The 18,927-nt window shown below is 32.7% G+C and overlaps 1 protein-coding gene across 1 annotated transcript in view; it reads right to left on the reverse strand.

The window, feature by feature from the left end:
- The window catches only part of LOC145331907 (uncharacterized), a 48,461-nt gene that overhangs the window by 29,367 nt on the left and 167 nt on the right, over positions 1-18,927 (reverse strand). The window contains exons 2-4 of the mRNA XM_080176780.1: positions 2,577-2,672; positions 1,737-1,973; positions 1,038-1,206 (exon numbers count right to left, since the gene is read on the reverse strand). Of these exons, the coding sequence (XP_080032906.1) occupies positions 1,038-1,206; positions 1,737-1,973; positions 2,577-2,672 (502 nt within the window). The remainder of the gene's footprint in view (positions 1-1,037; positions 1,207-1,736; positions 1,974-2,576; positions 2,673-18,927) is intronic.

An 18,927-nucleotide genomic window follows, 5' to 3' on the forward strand; every position in this document is an offset into this window, starting at 1 on the left:
AATTTTGAAAGATAATTTTATAAAAAAAAATAAAAAAAAGTTGATTTTGTTTTGTAAAAGTGAGCAAAAATAATGTAGAATTTTTAGAAATATTTTTAATATTTTTTAAAAGCACAAAAAATCTTTATTTCAGGCCTATATTAACAATTCTTAAAAATCCTAGTAGTATCGACACATCCTATTTTTTTTACGTCACTAAGATAATTTCTAAGACACTAATACCGGGTTCCACCTTTACCCTCCCCTACTACATCGTGAACAAACATACCAATAAAAGAGATCCATAATAGCAAGACAAATTGATAAATTTTCCCCTGTCAATATATCCTCGTATTCTATATCCTTTGTCAAAGTTAATCAGTGAAAAATATGTTAATTAACAACCATTCAGTGATCAAAAACTAATTTCAAAACCAACAAATCATTTTCCTTCATTTTCATATGCTATGAAATATATAATGTATTTTCCAGTATGACTTTTGAAACCGATTAATATCCGCTGGATTAAAACCAGCTCTCAGCCGTACTGAAAAATTATGTATTGCATCGAATTACAGATAATCTTCTACTAATATCAAAATAAAAATCACAAATTTAATACCAGTTTTGTTAAACCGGGCCTTTAGACCCTCCAGGCTAACAAAACTGGAATTAATCTTATATTTTTTCACTTCGATATCCGTGGAAAGCTGTCTTAAATACATCTAAAAGTTTACCGAAGGCAAATCTTTCCATAATAATTGGACGTAAGATTGATTTTTTTGTATTGCATGTCGTATCCCTTTGGTAATCTTATAAGTTTAGATATTATTTGTAGGAGGTTGACATAGAAATAGGTATCAGCTTTATCAGGAAGACGAAAAAAAGTCCCTCAAAAAATCAGCATGTTACGTAATAAAAACGAGGGATTATCCTTCCTTTTTAAAGGGTTTTCTTTCCCACACCTCCTCTCCTCATCCCTCATTTTTATGACGTCATTGAGGGACTTTCTTCGTCTTTTATCAGTGATATAAGTGATAAGACAATGGAAGTTATACCTGTATAAAGAAGACATTGTCCCAGGCGAGGGTTGGGTTGTGGTTGTCCCCAGGTTCTGACCAGGATGGTGGCATTACTGCCAGGTTCCAGCAGATTTGCCCCCTCCTCCCCACGCCTACCTCCCCAGACCTCCAGAAATCCGCGAATGTCTTCATAGACAAGCTCTTCCTATTTGTAAGATAAATCACATTAAGTTATAATTTAAATTTAAGCTTTATATAGTGCCTATAAAAATTACGTCATACTTGCCTAACATTGGTCAATTAAAATGTACATATACTGTCCTGCCATTGGTAATTTAGTCTGTGTATTGGCCTATCATTGGTAATTCGTATTATAAGGCGTCATTTTATTATGGGCACTATAAAGAGCCTCATTTAAAATGATAAAATAATAAACATTTACTATATATGAAGACTTGTAAGAATAATGCCTTGGCCCATAAACAGTCAATTCACAACTTATTAAACACATTTAGACACATGGGAATAGCCAAAACCAAGAAGCAGCGTATAGTGCATAATAAAAATACTAATGACCAATGATAGGCCAGTATACATTGTATTTAACCAATGGTAAAATGTATACTGGATTATCATTGTTCATTTGTGTTTTAAGACGTATTTTTTTACTAGGCACTATAGCTGCTTCCAAAATCAAATTCAGTAAACTTCTATCAATAATTGAATTAAGATTACCTCTTCAACAAGGTTTCTTTGTTCAAGATCATTATCATTAACAACGACAATATCTTCACTTGCCACAGTAATTTCATCCTTGCCATGCTTCATTGATTGATTCAAATCGTCTTCCTTGTGCATCCCAACAATAATGTCGTCGTTGCTCTGGCTCTTCTCGAATGTTTTCACTGGCTCTGTGTCAAATTCTAGTTTAGCCTCCAGAAGTTTGCCCATGGGGATTCCATTCATAGAACTCTGAATATAGTTAGACAAAGTTGGGAATTGTTTCAATGAATTTAGAGAACTTAGTTTAAGTCATCTTTCAATGAAAAAGCAACTTTATATAAAAGAAGACAAGAAAACCTTTTGTACTTTTTATACCTTGCATAACTAAAAATTATAACAAAGCTTTTTTGAAGGTTAAATAAAAGTAATGCAGTATTTGTAAATCAAAATAAATATGCGGGCGAGTCTGCTGTCGATGACACTTTAACGTAAGGTCCAACAACCCAGGAGAGCCAAATTTTACTTTTCCACCTATAAGACAACTAACTCTTTGATTGCACAACCTTTGTCTCAGAAGTCCTATCTGTGCATGATAATGAGTTGCGCCTGTTTGGGCCAAGGCTTTCCCCCTCATGGGGTATGTTTCGGATAGTAATCCTATAATATAAAGGATTTTTTGTCTGCAGCTTAAGATTTCGATGACTACTAAACCGATTGAGTTCTCTTAATATGGAAAGCTTCACATAGTTCCAAGAGTGGTTTTAAGCTATTTTGTTTTTATATTTAAGTCTTGGAATGGCCTTGCAGTCACTGTCAATCTAATTCTAGAGTAGCTGCGCTTATGTTGATTACCTTGGCGACCATGTTATAAGAATTAGCTCCAGCCAGATGAACAGTTCCATCCCCTTTCCTCATATCACAGGTCACCAGCAGGCTCTCATCAATTACCTGAAAAATTAATAAATAATCATTTTATTAAAAAGTGCCGAAAATTTGAAGATTTCTATAGCGCCTATAAAAATGACGCCATACCGGCCTACTATTAGTCAATAAAATGACTACTGGCCTGCCAATGGTAATTTAGTCTGTGTATTGGCCTATCATGGTCATTTGTATTGTATGACGTCATTTTTTATATGTACTATAAACAGCTTTTATAAAATGGGCTAATTCTTGAAAGCTTCTTTTTCTATGACAAGGTATTCTCGTAGTTTTTTTTAGCAATAATAAATTCCTTACTCAGCTTATGAAGCTTTTACCATGAAAGTGTCCTTGTCATATTTTTTTTTATAAAAGGACCTTGAAAATTGTTGTTGTATGGACCTTTTTAATGCACCGTAAAATAATTCTTCTCGAATACCCAAAAAAGAAAAATTAGATAAGACATTAGAGGATAGATTTAAGTACACCTCCAATTTGATAATAAAATTACAATACTGTACTACAGGTTAATCTTATTGGTTGAAAAAGTTTGGAGACTGCTAGTTTGAAACAACTAATAAAAATTTTTTCACATTGTTTTCCCTCCCTGTTTAAAGACCATCAAATAAATTAGGAAAAAAAAATAATCATCTAACTGTCCTGTAAGAAATAATATCCGATTTAAAATTTGATTTACTGACTTTTTACTGCAGATTTCACTTTCTTTACTTGAGGGTACAAGGATTTTAAAGTGTTTATACAAAAAATGAAAAAAATCCACTAAAAAATATAGATATCTTTGATTCTTTTACTTAGAATAATAGAATATTCAGGACAAGGAAGCCGAGCATTAGCCTCCTGTAAGTGAAAATTTAAATTTATAACTTTAAATTCAGTTTTATGCCGGCCCTGTTGCTATTGTTTATTAGTGAAGCGTTATTAATAAATTCAAGAAAATTTAGCTTTTTACATTTTATATGTGGTTTTGTAAGGATGTATAGCGTGATAATTTGCAAGCAGATAAATTGCAATGAAAAATAATCAATCAAATATGTTTTATGTGCAGTTAGCTATTTTCTTTTTCAAGAGTCTAACGTTTAAGCAATCGTTACAACAAGGATGACAACATTCGTGAATTGCGAAGCACACTCTTAAAAAACAATTTTATTCAATTGCAGTAACAGTAAAATATTTATTGATACCCAAAGTTGACTCAAAAATTTTAGACATTTTTATTAAATCTTAGTGGAATTTTTAAAATTAGCAGTGTCCAAACTTTTCAACCATTGATTTTATTCAACGTTGTTAAAAAAGGAAGAAAATGCACATGAAAGTAATCGTTCTTGTTTACTAAAGTAATTATTAAATTCTGTATTTTTTTGCTCGCTAGCCTAAAAATAATTTCTCAAGACAGATATAATAATTAACTATATATTTACTCAACATATGTCTCTATATTATATTTTGGTCAGGGAGGGCACATTGGGGACATAAGTCCCCAAAGTTTTATAATAACGTTTTCCCATTCGTAGGCTTCACAACTTTGGGGCTTTCATTGAATTTTGATTGGAAGGTTGATTAAGTTAAGAGTCTAAACGTTTCAAGTACTAATTGTAATCTACATAATTGAGGATTGACATTCGTCCATTGTCTTATCCCTTTAGATCCATGTATTTTGTTACATGTTGGAAGAATAACAAGGACAAATATGTCTGCAAGTGGCGCAGCATTGACGGGTAAGCAATATTTTATACGGAAGAAAGAGATAGATATTTAAAATGAAAGAGAAAAAAATTAGGTTATAGAGAAAAGAATAAGAAAAAAAACAACGAAAGAATAGAAAAGTGGGCTTAAAAAGGTTGTGTATTTACACTAGATTTATTTAGAAGGAATTTAGTGTTAAAATGGACAATATAAATTGGAAAGACAGCATATGTCATTCTATGGTAAATACACTTTATAATTAGGTAAATCTACAAAAAAAAAATAAAGTAAAAGTGGGTCTTTGAAATCAGCTAACAGCGTTGTATACATATATTTAATTCACACTTTTTCAGTCTGCATTATACATAACTAGCGGCTAAGTCCAAAGCATCTAGGGCTCTGTATTCGATGGGGTTGGGAAAGGCGGAAAAATAGCCTGAAACTATCCCAAGACTTATATATAAAAATAAAAATAGCCTTAAACCATCCTCATTTGAAACTATCCAAAATAGAGAACTAAAAAAGTTCAGCAGTTATCGCAATCTTAAGCTACAAAAACCTTATGTCTTTTTATTTATAAATGAACTAAGGATTTTTCAAAATTAAAGTTTAAACAATTAAAAATTAAACACCGTGTATTGGATTTATCAAATAAATAACACATGTTTAAATAAAATGTGGGTCACTTTATGGTACTTTATATAATGGGATATTTATAGACTACAGTTAAACCTAATTAAAGAGGAGCTATTTATCTAATTGTCATCCGTATTGGCACCTTATTCTAATAATGATTATCTGTTCTGTATATTTTTGTGTAGATTTTCACTAATTTGTCTACATCAGTAAAAGTAGTTGTGGTGTGCACTGTGCATCCCCTCCCGCTCAATATCAAAATGTTCCAATGGTCAGACCTGCAAGATCTTAATGATAAAAAAATTGGATCCCGCCCCTTTATTGTCATAGATTTTTAGTTATTTTTGGTTGCAAAAAAACACTATTTAGGGGGGGGGGGGGGTTAGTAATTTTTTTGTCCCACCGCCTATTTAAATAGCTTAAAAACCACCTCAGGACCAGTATGTATTTTCTCTAAGAAGCACAACCTTGTAGGTTCAGCAGTTACAGAGATCCTAAGCTTGAAACAAAAAGGCGGAAAGACGTCGTTCTGCTTTGTATTGTTACTAGCGGCTGTGCCCCTAGCATCAAAGAGTTATCTATTCAATTGGGTAGGTAAAGGAGAATGGTGTCAAACCTTTGAAAAACGTAAAACTAAAAATGTAATAGCCTAAAGGCGGGACCTATGTGAAGCTTCCATAATATGAAGAACCTAATATTTTTTTTAAAATCTAAAGCTTTATGTAATAGGATCGTATCGTTGTTGCGAAAATGAAACCCTATACAGAGGTGAATTCTTAAAAATTTTGGCTCACTTCCTCACTAAAATCAGTGAGACTAGTTAAAATTTTTTGTGAAAAATCCTCCAAAAACGCAAAAAAATCTCCAAAAATAAATAAAATCATAAAAGGGTTGTTAATATAAGATTTTGTTTAATTTTTCACAAGATTTTTGCGAGCCTCATTGAATTTAGTGAGGCAGTGAGCCAAAATGTTTTTTTAAGAATCCACCTCAGATGTGAAATTATGCGCAAGTGAATGCACTCCAATATAGTAACACTTTCACATCATTATACAATATATGTACATTTAATTAATATCATATCATTTCTTCCAAAATATTATGTTACATATCCTATCCTATTATCTATAATACAAAGTAGAATGATGTCTGTTCGTCTTTCTGTCTGTCTGTCTGTCCTTCTGTCCGTACGTCTGTCTGTCTGTCCGTCTGTCTGTCTGTCTGTCCTTCTGTCTGTCCTTCTGTCTGTCCTTCTGTCTGTCTGTCCGTCTGTCTGTCCGTATGTCTGCCCGTCTGTCTGTTCGTCTGTCTGTTCGTCTGTCTGTCTGTCTGTATGTCTGTCTGTCTGTGTGTCTGTCTGTCTGTGTGTCTGTCTGTCTGTCTGTCCGTCTGTCTGTCCGTCTAATTGTCCGTCTGTCTGTCCTTTTGTCTGTCCTTCTGTCTGTCCTTCTGTCTGTCCTTCTGTCTGTCCTTCTGTCTGTCCTTCTGTCTGTCCTTCTGTCTGTCCTTCTGTCTGTCCTTCTGTCTGTCCGTCTGGCTGTCCGTCTGGCTGTCAGTCTGTATGAAGCCTAACCGCTGCACTGATTGGGCTCTACTCTTTAGGAAATATAGCTATAGGTCATGCGGTTATGCGAAAGATAGACAGATAGATAATAAGACATACATACAAACATACAAGACAGATAAACAGATATACATACAAGACAGATAAACAGATATACATACAAGACAGATAAACAGACATACATACAAGACAGATAAACAGATATACATACAAGACAGATAAACAGACATACATACATGACAGATAAACAGATATACATACAAGACAGATAAACAGATATACATACATGACAGATAAACAGATATACATACAAGACAGATAAACAGATATACATACAAGACAGATAAACAGATATACATACAAGACAGATAAACAGATATACATACAAGACAGATAAACAGACATACATACATGACAGATAAACAGATATACATACATGACAGATAAACAGATATACATACATGACAGATAAACAGATATACATACAAGACAGATAAACAGACAGACAGACAAAACATCGATCAATTCAAATCACGCTTTAAACCTAAAAGAAAATATCAATATTTGGGGAGAAAAATTAAATGTAATGTAAAGTTGAAAATTTTTGTATGAAAGAGTTTTATTTTCCATAATCATTGAAGCATTAGAGCTTGGTAATAATAGGGTTAAGCCAGATACTTTTTTGGCCGGATACCATATATCCGGCTGAATTATATTGCCGGATATCCGGTTCCATATATCTGGCCAACGTTCGATATCTGGCAAATTATTGGATATCCGGCATTAAAAATCAGCCGGATATCCTGTATCCAGATATCCAATATCCGGTCGGATATTGAAAATTGCCGGATATCCAGCCCAACCCCTAGTAAATACAATACAGTCAATGGATATATTATTACTTGGATGTTGCACCAGAGTTTCATGCTCCCTGATAAAGTGAAACTTGAAGCGGGCTAAAATAACGATACCGCCCACCCACTCTCTCTACCGCATTTAATCCCCTTCTACTAAATGAAAAAACTGATCAATCAATTTTGTACATGCTAGCAACCTAAATTGACGATAAATTTTCCCCTGTCATAATATCTATGTATATTCTATATCCAATAATACAGTTAATAAATACTACATATAAAAATAATATCAGGTTGCTTGCTACCAGGAACCTAATATTTAGGGGATTAATTGTGCTGCTGGATCAAGGAACTTATTTTTAGATGATTTTTATTCCAGTTTATTTCAGTGCTTTAAAAAGATCTTTCAAGACTTCTTGGCATCTATTTATTTTTGACAATCTTAATGTATGTGAATACAAATTTTCTGAAGCTAATTTCATTCAACATAGACTTTAAGGGTGAACAAAATTTTCAACTTTATTATCCTACTAGAGTTGGCAATTACCATCACCAAAGGGTTAATACGATTAAAATTTTAGTTTTAATTTTTGAACACACAAAGGAAGTGTCTCCACAATCGAATTCTTTCAAAAAGTTTTATTTAATTTCCTATATTACACTGTTAAAAATAATTTTTTTTTTTAGCATCAGATGATACTCTATATTCTTCACATTAATGTATAGTATCAATCCGTACGTAGTAGGAAAAAAACCTCATTACGATACAAGGAAGTTTTCAATGCTGTATTTAAGTATTAGGTAATGTTCTGTGAAGTAACACGTAGTACTAAATAATGTATTTGTCTGTATAGTATTGTCTAATACGCTCTTGGGAATATAATTCAATACGGTAGAAGTAATTTTTCATTGCCCTCCTTCGCAATTGTTGTTACCCTCTATCATAATTTTTGATACTTTGTAGGGAATGAAACTGTTTTACTTTGTATGAAAGATCAGTTTATAATATATGATTATTATATGTACATATACATTTTGTTATATCAACAAACATACCAAGCAGAGCCCTAAAACATTAATTTAAATGTAAATTTAGTAAAAAAATTACTTTAAAGATGTTTAGGACTAAACATTATCCTTAAAAATAAAAACTATGGTCAGTCATAATTACAAAAAACAAAACTATAAATCTGAGCATAAATAGTAACATTTCATCTTTGTCTAAAACGACCAAGCATTGAAACACTTCCATGAGAGGTGTGCACGAATGGTGCCTGTTTCAATTATTCTTTACAGTACAGATTCGTACCCTAGAACGAATGAATAGTTACTATTTTAAAAAAACATTCTCTTGCGTATTGTCTGATACGCTACAGCGTATGAAATAGTACTAAATCAAGAAACTTTTCTACAGCGTATTTTCCGATACCCTACAACGTATAAAATATTACTATTTTTATAAACTTTTCTACAGAGTATTCTATAGTACCCTAGAGCGTATCAATCGATACTAAAAAAATGTATGGGTTCTGTATAGTAATAATTATTGTGTTATATAGTATTACATAGTGTTATATATTAATTATATAGTTGTAGGGTACTTACGGGTCCAATACTCTCCAGAGTATCAATTGATACTAAATAAAAAAATTATTTTTAACAGTGTATGAACGCATATTTTTTGTTTATTAAATAAAGATTAAATACTTAAATGTAATTCAAATATCAACATGAGGTGAAAAACTTAATTCATTCCATAAACAAATAGAATGAAGGTCTTATCGCTTTGGTCAATCAGAGTTAAATAAGGATTATTAGAGCACTATGAGTATGAAACACTCTACCATTGAAAGACTCGAGCTCGTTTATAGACGTTTATTTCCTATTTAGATCTATCAAGGATCTTGATGCAATAAATCAAGCTTTTATAAAAAAAATTAGTCGATAAAATTTCATATGGTAAAAAATTGAAAAAGTTCGTTGCTCATATAGGTATAGAATAATACAAAGTAGCAAGTTATTTTTGTATGTTAGATAAGATCTTACAAACCAATGAACCTATTGCAGCAAAATTGTTAACAAATTTATGTTGGTTCAGTGTTAGTTTTAGTCTTTTTTTACAGGAAAGGGGATGGGGAGGGGAGGCGACGTGTTTTTTAGCCCCCCCCCCCAAAAAAAAAATTACCCAACACTATTTTTCTTTCTTTCCATCCCCCCCCCCCCCCCCTAGATAAAAAATCTTTACTTATTCTAATTATGTTTAAAGGTTAACTTTTATAAAATCTTAAATAAGGTGTAAAAACTTTTAACCAAAAACTTTAGACTTTTTTATTATGATTGATAATATAATAAATCTTTCGTTCTTTGTCTTATCCCTGAAGAATGAGAATCCCAAGATTTTAAAATTTTTGTAACATCCTTATTAATTTGAGATAAATAGGTATTACTACTGTATGCTATTCTACTTTACTCTAGTAACCTTCAAATCAAGTTTGTTGCAAAATAGAAAATGTAGAAATTCTAAATATAAAATATCTAATTATTAACCTCTAGAGGGCAGGATATAAAATTACCAAGGACAATCAAGGGGGGGTTAAGTGTGTTTAACCCCCGAAAAACAAAATTTTAGGTGCCAAAGCTTGCTAGTAATCTTTATAAATACAAAATTAAAGCAACCCTTCAATCGCAAAACCTTTGCCTTAATTTTCTGATCGTGAACGATATTAAGACACGCCTTTACTGGGCCAAGACATTACCTCTACTCTATCTAATAATGTAGTGCAATTGATATTGCCGCAGTAGGAAACATTTAACGTCTTTATTTGTAACTAGCGGCTACGCCCCTAGAGGCCTTTAGGGGCACTTGAGGAGGGGAAAGTCGAATTAGATATTAAAAGAGATTTTAAAAGAGAAAGTAAAAAAAATATTTTGGGGGGTGGAATTTTTTTTTTTTTTGGAGGGGGTGCCGCCCAATCATTTTTTATTTTAGTTAAAAATATTTGATTTTTTTGGGTGGGGGTATTTTTCATTTTTGGTGGGGTTAGGGGTGTCCCACCCCCCAAGAAAATAGTTATAAACCTTCCTGGGACCTATGAGAAGCTACCCTGTTAAGGAGAACCCGATCGGTTCAGCGGTTAGCAAGATCCTTCGGTACACACAGACACACAGATACACAAACAGACAAACATCCTGGTACTTTAGTATAAGGATGTAATCCTTAGATTCGAGCCAATCACCTTACCGACAACGAGCGGATGTGTCATAGTCGCGGATTTCATGCTTATGATTCAAATTTAACTTTGTCATATTTCCTTATAAATAGCTTAGGACCAGTAGATTTATTCATTAAGAAGAGATTATCCAATTCGATTTAGCGGTTACTGACAGACTGATAGACAGATATCGTTCTACTTAAAGTGACAAAACATCCGGCTCATTGGTATTAATTGGCAATGTTTGTTGAATTAAAAAGGAGAAGATTTGTATTTTAAGTTTCACTTTCTTTGCGCCAACCTTCAATTTTATTTCTCCCTCTTTACCTAACATCCTTATAACAAATTATATATTTGTACGGTTATAACACCTAGATTTTACTAATACCCGGGGATTTAAAGGGATAAGACATGGCCGATAAATTGATGTACATTTCCTAATGATGATACACAAATAACCCCTTCTGGTAGATTACAATTAGTGGTTGAAACGTTTGGACAATCAACTAAATTGACCAACTAATCAAGTCCCCAAGGTTGTTAAGATAACAAATAAGAAAACGTTATAATAGAACTTTGGGGATTAGTGTAATAACCGGCCCAATGTTTTCTCCCTTCCTGGATAATACCATCCAAATTACGAAAATCATCGGAAATTTAAATTATTTAAACAGCACAAACCTTCCCTTCTCCCCCTGTGCTTAATACTACCATTTACCACACCTTTTTAGTAGCGAAGCTACTCAATACTTCCAAATATCCGTCCGTAATTATTTTTTGAAAAATTTTTGAAATTCGGACCATAAATACTGAAGATATGGAGAAAAATGTGAAAAATATAAAAATAGCCTAAAACCTGCTAAAAAGCGGTCTAACCGCCAATGACGTTTTATAGTCAATTGTGCTCCTTAATGATGGGAATGTTGTCAAAAAATTTCTTTTATAGGAGCTGAGTAAATCCCATTTCCCCCATAGCGTTACGGACGGACTGACGGACAATATGAATTGGGTGAAACGTGATTTTCTCAGCTCCTATTCAAGATACACAGCTGAAACTTTCTCACAACATTCTTAATATTCAAGAGCATAATCAACTATAAAATATCAGTGATGGTCGGTCTATAATTTAGCAGGTTATGTGAGTATATTAAACGCACAAATTTGTAAATTAATGTTTAGAAACCAATATTTGAACTAACAAGTGTATCATAGTGAAAGTGACAAATTTTACAAATTAAACCTATTTGTATTTGTTGTCTTTTTAGAAAAAAATGATATATGTGATATCTGATATCAGGGAACAGTGGGGGATATAGCCCCCCTCCTCTCTCTACTCAGAAATAATGTGATCTAAATTTTAATAAACATAAAATTCTGAAAGGAGGGTAGGCTTATGACCTCCATAAACATTATTTTTGTATAACTATGACCTATAATTTAATTCTTTCTTTCATTTAAAAACTAGAAAGACATATAACTGAATTAGGTGTACCTATCTAAAAAAGAGGCTTCCCTATCATAAAAGAAAAATACCCCTGTTTTGATAGGTCCCATAGGACTAGAGCTCCTGTGTAGACTTAAAATTTCATTTTTTGAGGGGGAGGGGGGAGGGGGGGAGGGAGACACTGTAAATTGAAATTTATTAGAATGATTTCTCTACACCATTATGCTATTTCATTTGTTTTTGTATTTTTATATTTTGGCACAAATGATTAATTTAACACCTCCCAAATGACAATTGCAAATTGATTATGTTTTAATTCATGTCAATTATTATTTCATTTACATATGTGTAATGTGTATACTCTGTTAGACAGAGAGGTGTTGTGTTGACTTTTATTACACGGGGGGTAATAATGTGTATACTCTGTTAGACAGAGAGGTGTTGTGTTGACTTTTATTACCCGGGGGGTAATAATGTGTATACTCTGTTAGACAGAGAGGTGTTGTGTTGACTTTTATTACCCGGGGGGTAATAATGTGTATACTCTGTAAGACAGAGAGGTGTTGTGTTGACTTTTATTAGCCGGGAAGTAATTTCCCCTCTCTAAATCTTTTTTTTGGGGAGAGGGGTAGGGATTATAAGAACGCATATTTAGATAGTGAAATGCCAAAAAATTTTAATGATAAAAAAATGGCATTTAACTATAGCGTTTTAGGGGGGGGGGGGGATTAATGACCTTAACAAATCGGTGAGATCTCTAGGGTATTAGGTAAATTCACACCCAACAGACCACCAGCCCTTTGATTGAACGAATTTTGTCTGGAAGTCCTAAGTCCTTACTCTACAATGTAATGAATTGCACCTTTTTAGATTGTAACATAAAGTGTGTCTTTAAAAATTGAATTAAAGGATTAAAGGGGGTAAAGTGAGTGATATCAAGGTTGGGGGGGGGGGGGGGGACACACCTTTACCCCAATCCCTCCTTAGACGTCTATGCTGCCTTTCAAATTTTTCACCCATTTAAGAAATAGTACCCCCTGACAAAACTCTGTGCACCTTACTGAATTACAATATATTTGTCCACCCTTCAATTGGGATATATGATTCAGGAGTCATAGTTATATGATAGAGAGGGTACAATAGGCTGTTTATTACACTAGTCCCCTAAGTTTTATAATAAAATTTTCTTATTCGTTGTCTTAACAGCTTTGGGGACCTTAGTGAATTGGTTTCAAACATTTCAATTACTAATTTTGATCTACAGAACGGATAATTTGTGTATCACCATCATCAATTTATCGGCCATTGTCTTATCCTTTTAGATCCCTGTATAATTATACTAGGTTATTGCCACACAGATAATTTCCCGCACATAAAAAGTTTTGGCTGATTTATCCTTGTTTAGTTAACTGGAAAATCACAATGCTAGAAAATCTAATTTGTAATTTTGATCATATTTGAACATGGTTATTTTACTAATATGTTCAATCTTTTGAATTTTTACGTTGGCTATCTTTTTATAATTTTCAATGTTAGCCCCAAATCTACCGTCAGTTGGTCAGGGAAATGTAATTTTCTCGACTGCTATTTCAGATAGACAGCTAACATTTCAGTGAAGATTTCTTTGACCTGTGCACAACTATATATTGTTTTTCCCTCTCTCTGTCGTTCATGAAAAATACTTATTTTTAAAGGTTTCACTTTCATGTTTTCTTTCATTTCACCCCCCCCCCCCCCCAATATTCTCTTTATTTCTATTTCTTTTAATGATAGCCTAATGTCTGCCCTGTGACCTACTTTGTCCATTTGTCAAACTTTTTTTGTTCTTTGCTACTTATGGATGTTGTCATCCTTGTAATAGCTTCTTTCTTGTAGATATGTAAACTTATAGATACAATATAATAGAACTGGCCACTGAGCCCCTAGCATTTTTGGGACTTCGTTTCTGAAGGCATTGGCGGGGAGGTTAAAAATAGACTATACCATCCCAGGGTATATGTAAAGCTTCCATTAAATCAAGAACTCATTCGGTTCAGTAGTCAAAGAAATCCTAAGTTAAGCTACAGACAAAAAATCTAACCACTTTATATTATAATACAATTTAATTTGTATAAAAAAGTAAATTTAAAGTTTTGTGACTGTAATTTAACTGTCTATTTCTCTTGTAGAACGTATAATGTCAAATTTAAAATTTAGAAAAACTATATGAAAGGTTAAACAAATCTGTATTTTGCCAAAATTTAAAAATTGTTTTAGAGAATATTCAACAGGATTTTTAAAAAATCTTATATGTTATACTTGTTAATACATGGTTTTTTCAAAGAGGGGGGGGGGGGGGGAGGGGTATTTTAATATTGGAAATAATATTTTGTTTGGTGGGTTAAGATGGGTTATTACCTTCCCTAACATTATTGGAGCAACCATTTAATTTACACGACATTCTTCTGGAGTGCCTAACTGCATTAGTAGAGTTGCACATTTTAAGGGCCAAGGCATTCCCTTCACACTTACTAATAATGTTAATGTCGTGTGGGTGAGTTGCACCTGGACTGAATAGTCAACTTGTTAACTCAAGGCCAGACTCTTGGTCCTTCACCTCATACCCGTGGTACAGTACATTACAGACAACCAACCCTTTGATTGCACGATCTTTGTCTGGAGATCCTAACTGTGCATGGTAATGAGTTGCGCCTGTTTGGGGCCAAGGCAAATCTTACTAATAACTCAACAGATCTGTATGAAACCATTTTTTTGTAATGAATTTTTGTTGCTGAAAAATAACTTTCTTTTTCACATGTCAATAAAATTATTAATTAATTTCTCTTTTATTTTCAGCGAAGATACTCTACAAAATTGCTTTAAGGATCTATAGGTCCCTATGAAAGGGGGATAGGGGAAGTGGGCACTTTGGAAGTAAATTAATCTATATTAGGAATGTGAGGTATTTATATTCTTATTGAGGCGATAGACAGACTGATAAACAGACAAACAGACAGACATCAACTATGTTTAAGTTAAAGCTAAATGTTTTATAAACAATCATTTTAATCAAAAAACAGCAAACAAAATTATGTAGCGACTACGCTTCTCAGAATAAAAAGCCTTTCTCTTAATAATTTTCTCTACTAACATTAAAGTAAAAGAATAGAGGGAGCATGAGGTATGTGTAACTCTGTCCCAATTTTTGTATTGGGTCTTTGAAATCAGCTAATAGCGTCGGAAATATAAACACAGCGAAGTCCCTACAAAAGAACAGAAAGCAATTAACTAGCAGACGAAATGGGTGTAAAACACTTAGGCCAGGAAGTTGTCTGGATTATGCATCTATACTTATACATTTATTATACTAACTACATCAGATATCATATGTCGTTATTTTATTTTATAAACATCTCTCAGGGATACAAGGAAACAATCTTTGTTGAAATTTAAAGCAACTGTTGCTTTCATCCCCCCCCCCCCATCTTTTTAGTAGCGAAGCTACTCTATAATTCACATTGTCTATCCGTCAGTCAGTCAACGCTTTGTGGGCAACGTGATTTTCTCGGCTCCTATTCAAGATAGACAGGTGAAATTTTTAGTGAAGATTCTCATTATATATGCCCATCTAATATATACATTGTTTTGTCCGTCTGTCTAATATTTGGGGTGCTAGACCTGTTCCTAAATTTTTACGTTTTCGTGATTTTCTCTATTCCTATTCAGGATTGACGGCTGAAATTATCAAGGATTGAATATGCTCATATTCTACATATTTCCATCAAGATTTGTCTATTAATTGCGGTGCTAAATCGATTCCTAGACGTTTTCATAATTTTAAAGGTTGCGTGATTTTAAAGGTTTCATGATTTCCCTATTCTATAAAGTTTAATGTTTATTGTATGACACTGCTCTATATTACATTTTTTTCCAGATATCCCTTCATCATTTTTGAGCTTCGCTACTTATGGATGTTGTCATCCTTGTTATTTTTAAAGTCCAAAGGGCCTGCTAGGGTTGAAGGCTGCTTTTCTTTGCGGGGCTCTTATAACCTATATTGAACCTAATACAATCTACAAAAACCAATAGAGATAATTAGTATATCCTTCTCTTCCCTGACTTTTTATTTGTGAGAAATTTTAGGATAGCCACTTCGCAGTAAAACCACTAGGATCGGGAAAATTTTTTATTTAAAAAATAATTTGTTTTATTAAATACTAGAGGCTCTGTATTTAACCTGGGTAAGAATTGCCAAAAAAAGCTTAAAACCAACCCAAGACTTAAATCTAAAACCAAAACAGACTAAAGCCATCTCAGAACCTATGTGAAGCTTCAAGAAGTTATCAAAATCTTAAGCTACAGAAAAAAATTATTATTACTTTATATAATACTAGCGGTTACGCCCCTAGAGGCCTCTAATAATTATCCATTTCCGGTGTCGTGAGTAGTTTGCTTTCACCTTACCGTTATACTTTTAAAGCTACTTTCATTTAGACAATTTTATTATCAAAATTAACATATGGCTTCGCGTTGGATTTTTTTTATTTGTTTTAAAGTTAATTGAAAAGTAAATATTTGAAATATTTCAAATATTTTATATATTATATATACAGCTTAAAGTATTTTTCCAAAATATTAGGCCTATAAAATATATATTTCTAAAAAGTTTTACATACAGTATTATGTTTTTTTTTGTATGTAACCTAATATTTAAAAAACTACTACTAAAGCAGTTGAGTTCTCTATTTTGGTGAAGCCTCACACAAGTCCCGAGATAGTTGTAATATTTCAAGTCTTGAGTAGGTTTAGAGCCTTTTTAAACCTCTTAGAATACGGAGCCCATAGATTAAAAGACGCAGCCGCTAGCTTGTTTATATTAAAACTAGCGGCTCTCTCCCTAGTATCTAGGGGCTCTCTATTCAATATGACAGAAATGGGCTAGAAAAAAGCTTAAATTTAAAGATTATATACACGATGTTATAGGAAACAACAAAATTAATATCATAAAATTTTACGTTTTTAATTTGTGATCAGTCCATATAGCCTACTTTCATTTTCATTTTCCCTAATTGTGGGACTGCGTGACGTCAGCCCTGTCAGGGATTTAGTGATACAAGAATGAAAAAAATCTTCTCGTTAATTTTTAAATGCTATATTCTGCATACCATTTCTTGTTCTAAACTCAAAGGATAGATTATTTGGGGATGGGGGAAGTAATGTTCATAATAAGTGGGGGACAATGGGCATTTCATTCCCCAAAGTTTTATAATAACGTTTTCTTATTTGTAGGCTTAACAGCTTAAAGGACTTTAGTGAATTTTGATTTTTTGTTTTATTTAGTTGAGTGTTCAAACATTTCACCCACTAATTTCAATCCACAGAAGAAAGGGTAATTTTATGTATCATCATTGGGGCTCTTCATCAATTTATCGTCCATTTTAAGTTTGTTTTATTTAGTTGAGTGTTCAAACGTTTCACCCACTAATCCACAGATGGGGTAATTTTGTGCATCAGCATTTGGGATGTTCATCAATTTATCGGCCACTTTAAAGCCCTGGGTTATGGTTGTAGATTAAAAAATAGCAGCACTATTCCCTACCAACCTGTTATCCTAGTGACCAACACATTAGCTTGTGGCAACTAAGTAGTATCGACATACAAAGCAGTCAAAATTAAAAATCATCCAAACGTGAAATTTACTAAGCTAGGTTTTAAAACGAAAATAGCATAAAACCACTGTGTTTTATCAAAAAATTAAAACAAAGCAAAATAATTTTAAAAATAGGGTAAACTATCATCCAATAATCATAAAGAAAGAAACTATTAAAACTATTTAGCCTCCGTCTGTTATTGACTGACAAGCATAGGCTTTAATGCCATACGGACATACTCTAGTTATAATGCATGCACCTATGCTCATAAAAATATCAATCACTAAAGCAAGTTGAAAAATAATTTAGCTATTTTGTATTCACACTTTTAGTCACTTGTCCTTCTTATAGGTTTTTAATGACAAATAGTAGGCTTTACTAGCTTGGATATTTTTTGTTCAAAATTTTTCATTAATGTAGAGGATTTATTCTGTAACTAAGCGTCTTTAGATTTAGCATCATTATTAGAATAGAGTTATATAATCAAAGAGTACTAAATACTAATGCCCACTATTGATCCGTAAATGGTTTAAATTTGAAAGTTTACGGGACATTTGTAACCACATTACGGTATTATTATAGGCAATTTATCAATCCAACAAATTTGCTATAATCATTTAGAAGTTCAATGTTACATTAACTTTCTTTTAACAATAATTCTATACCTATCTCGTCGAAACCTAAATATATCTATTTATCTATCTGTCTGTCTGCCTGCCTGTCTGTCTGTCTGTTTGTCTGTATATTTAATGTCTAAGTGAGTGTTTGTATGTATGTATTTATGTTTATTTATCTATCTATCTATCTATCTATCTATCTATTTATCTATCTATCTATCTGTCTATCTGTCTGTCTGTCTGTCTGTCTGTCTGTATGTCTATCTATAAATTTATCTATCAATCTGCCTGTCTGTCTAAATGTATGAATTTATATATTTTTATGTATATACATATATATGTATATCTGTCTATCTTTCTGTCTGTATGTCTATCTATATATTTAGATATCTTTATGTATGTGTTCTTGTCTATATTTATGTATGTCAGTCTGTTTGTCTGTCTATCTATTTATCTATGTGTCTCCCTGTCTATATAGTTATGTATGTATATCTATCTATCTATCTGTGTGTCTGTATATATAATGTCTGTCTGTATGTGTTTCTATCTATCTATCTATCTGTTTGCCTGTCTATCTGTCTATTTATCTGTCTGCCTGTCTGTCTGTATGTTTAATGT

Source organism: Acartia tonsa, chromosome 11 (assembly GCF_053477335.1).
Source record: "Acartia tonsa isolate MP-2025a chromosome 11, ASM5347733v1, whole genome shotgun sequence".
NCBI classification, from domain to species: Eukaryota; Metazoa; Arthropoda; class Copepoda; order Calanoida; family Acartiidae; genus Acartia; species Acartia tonsa.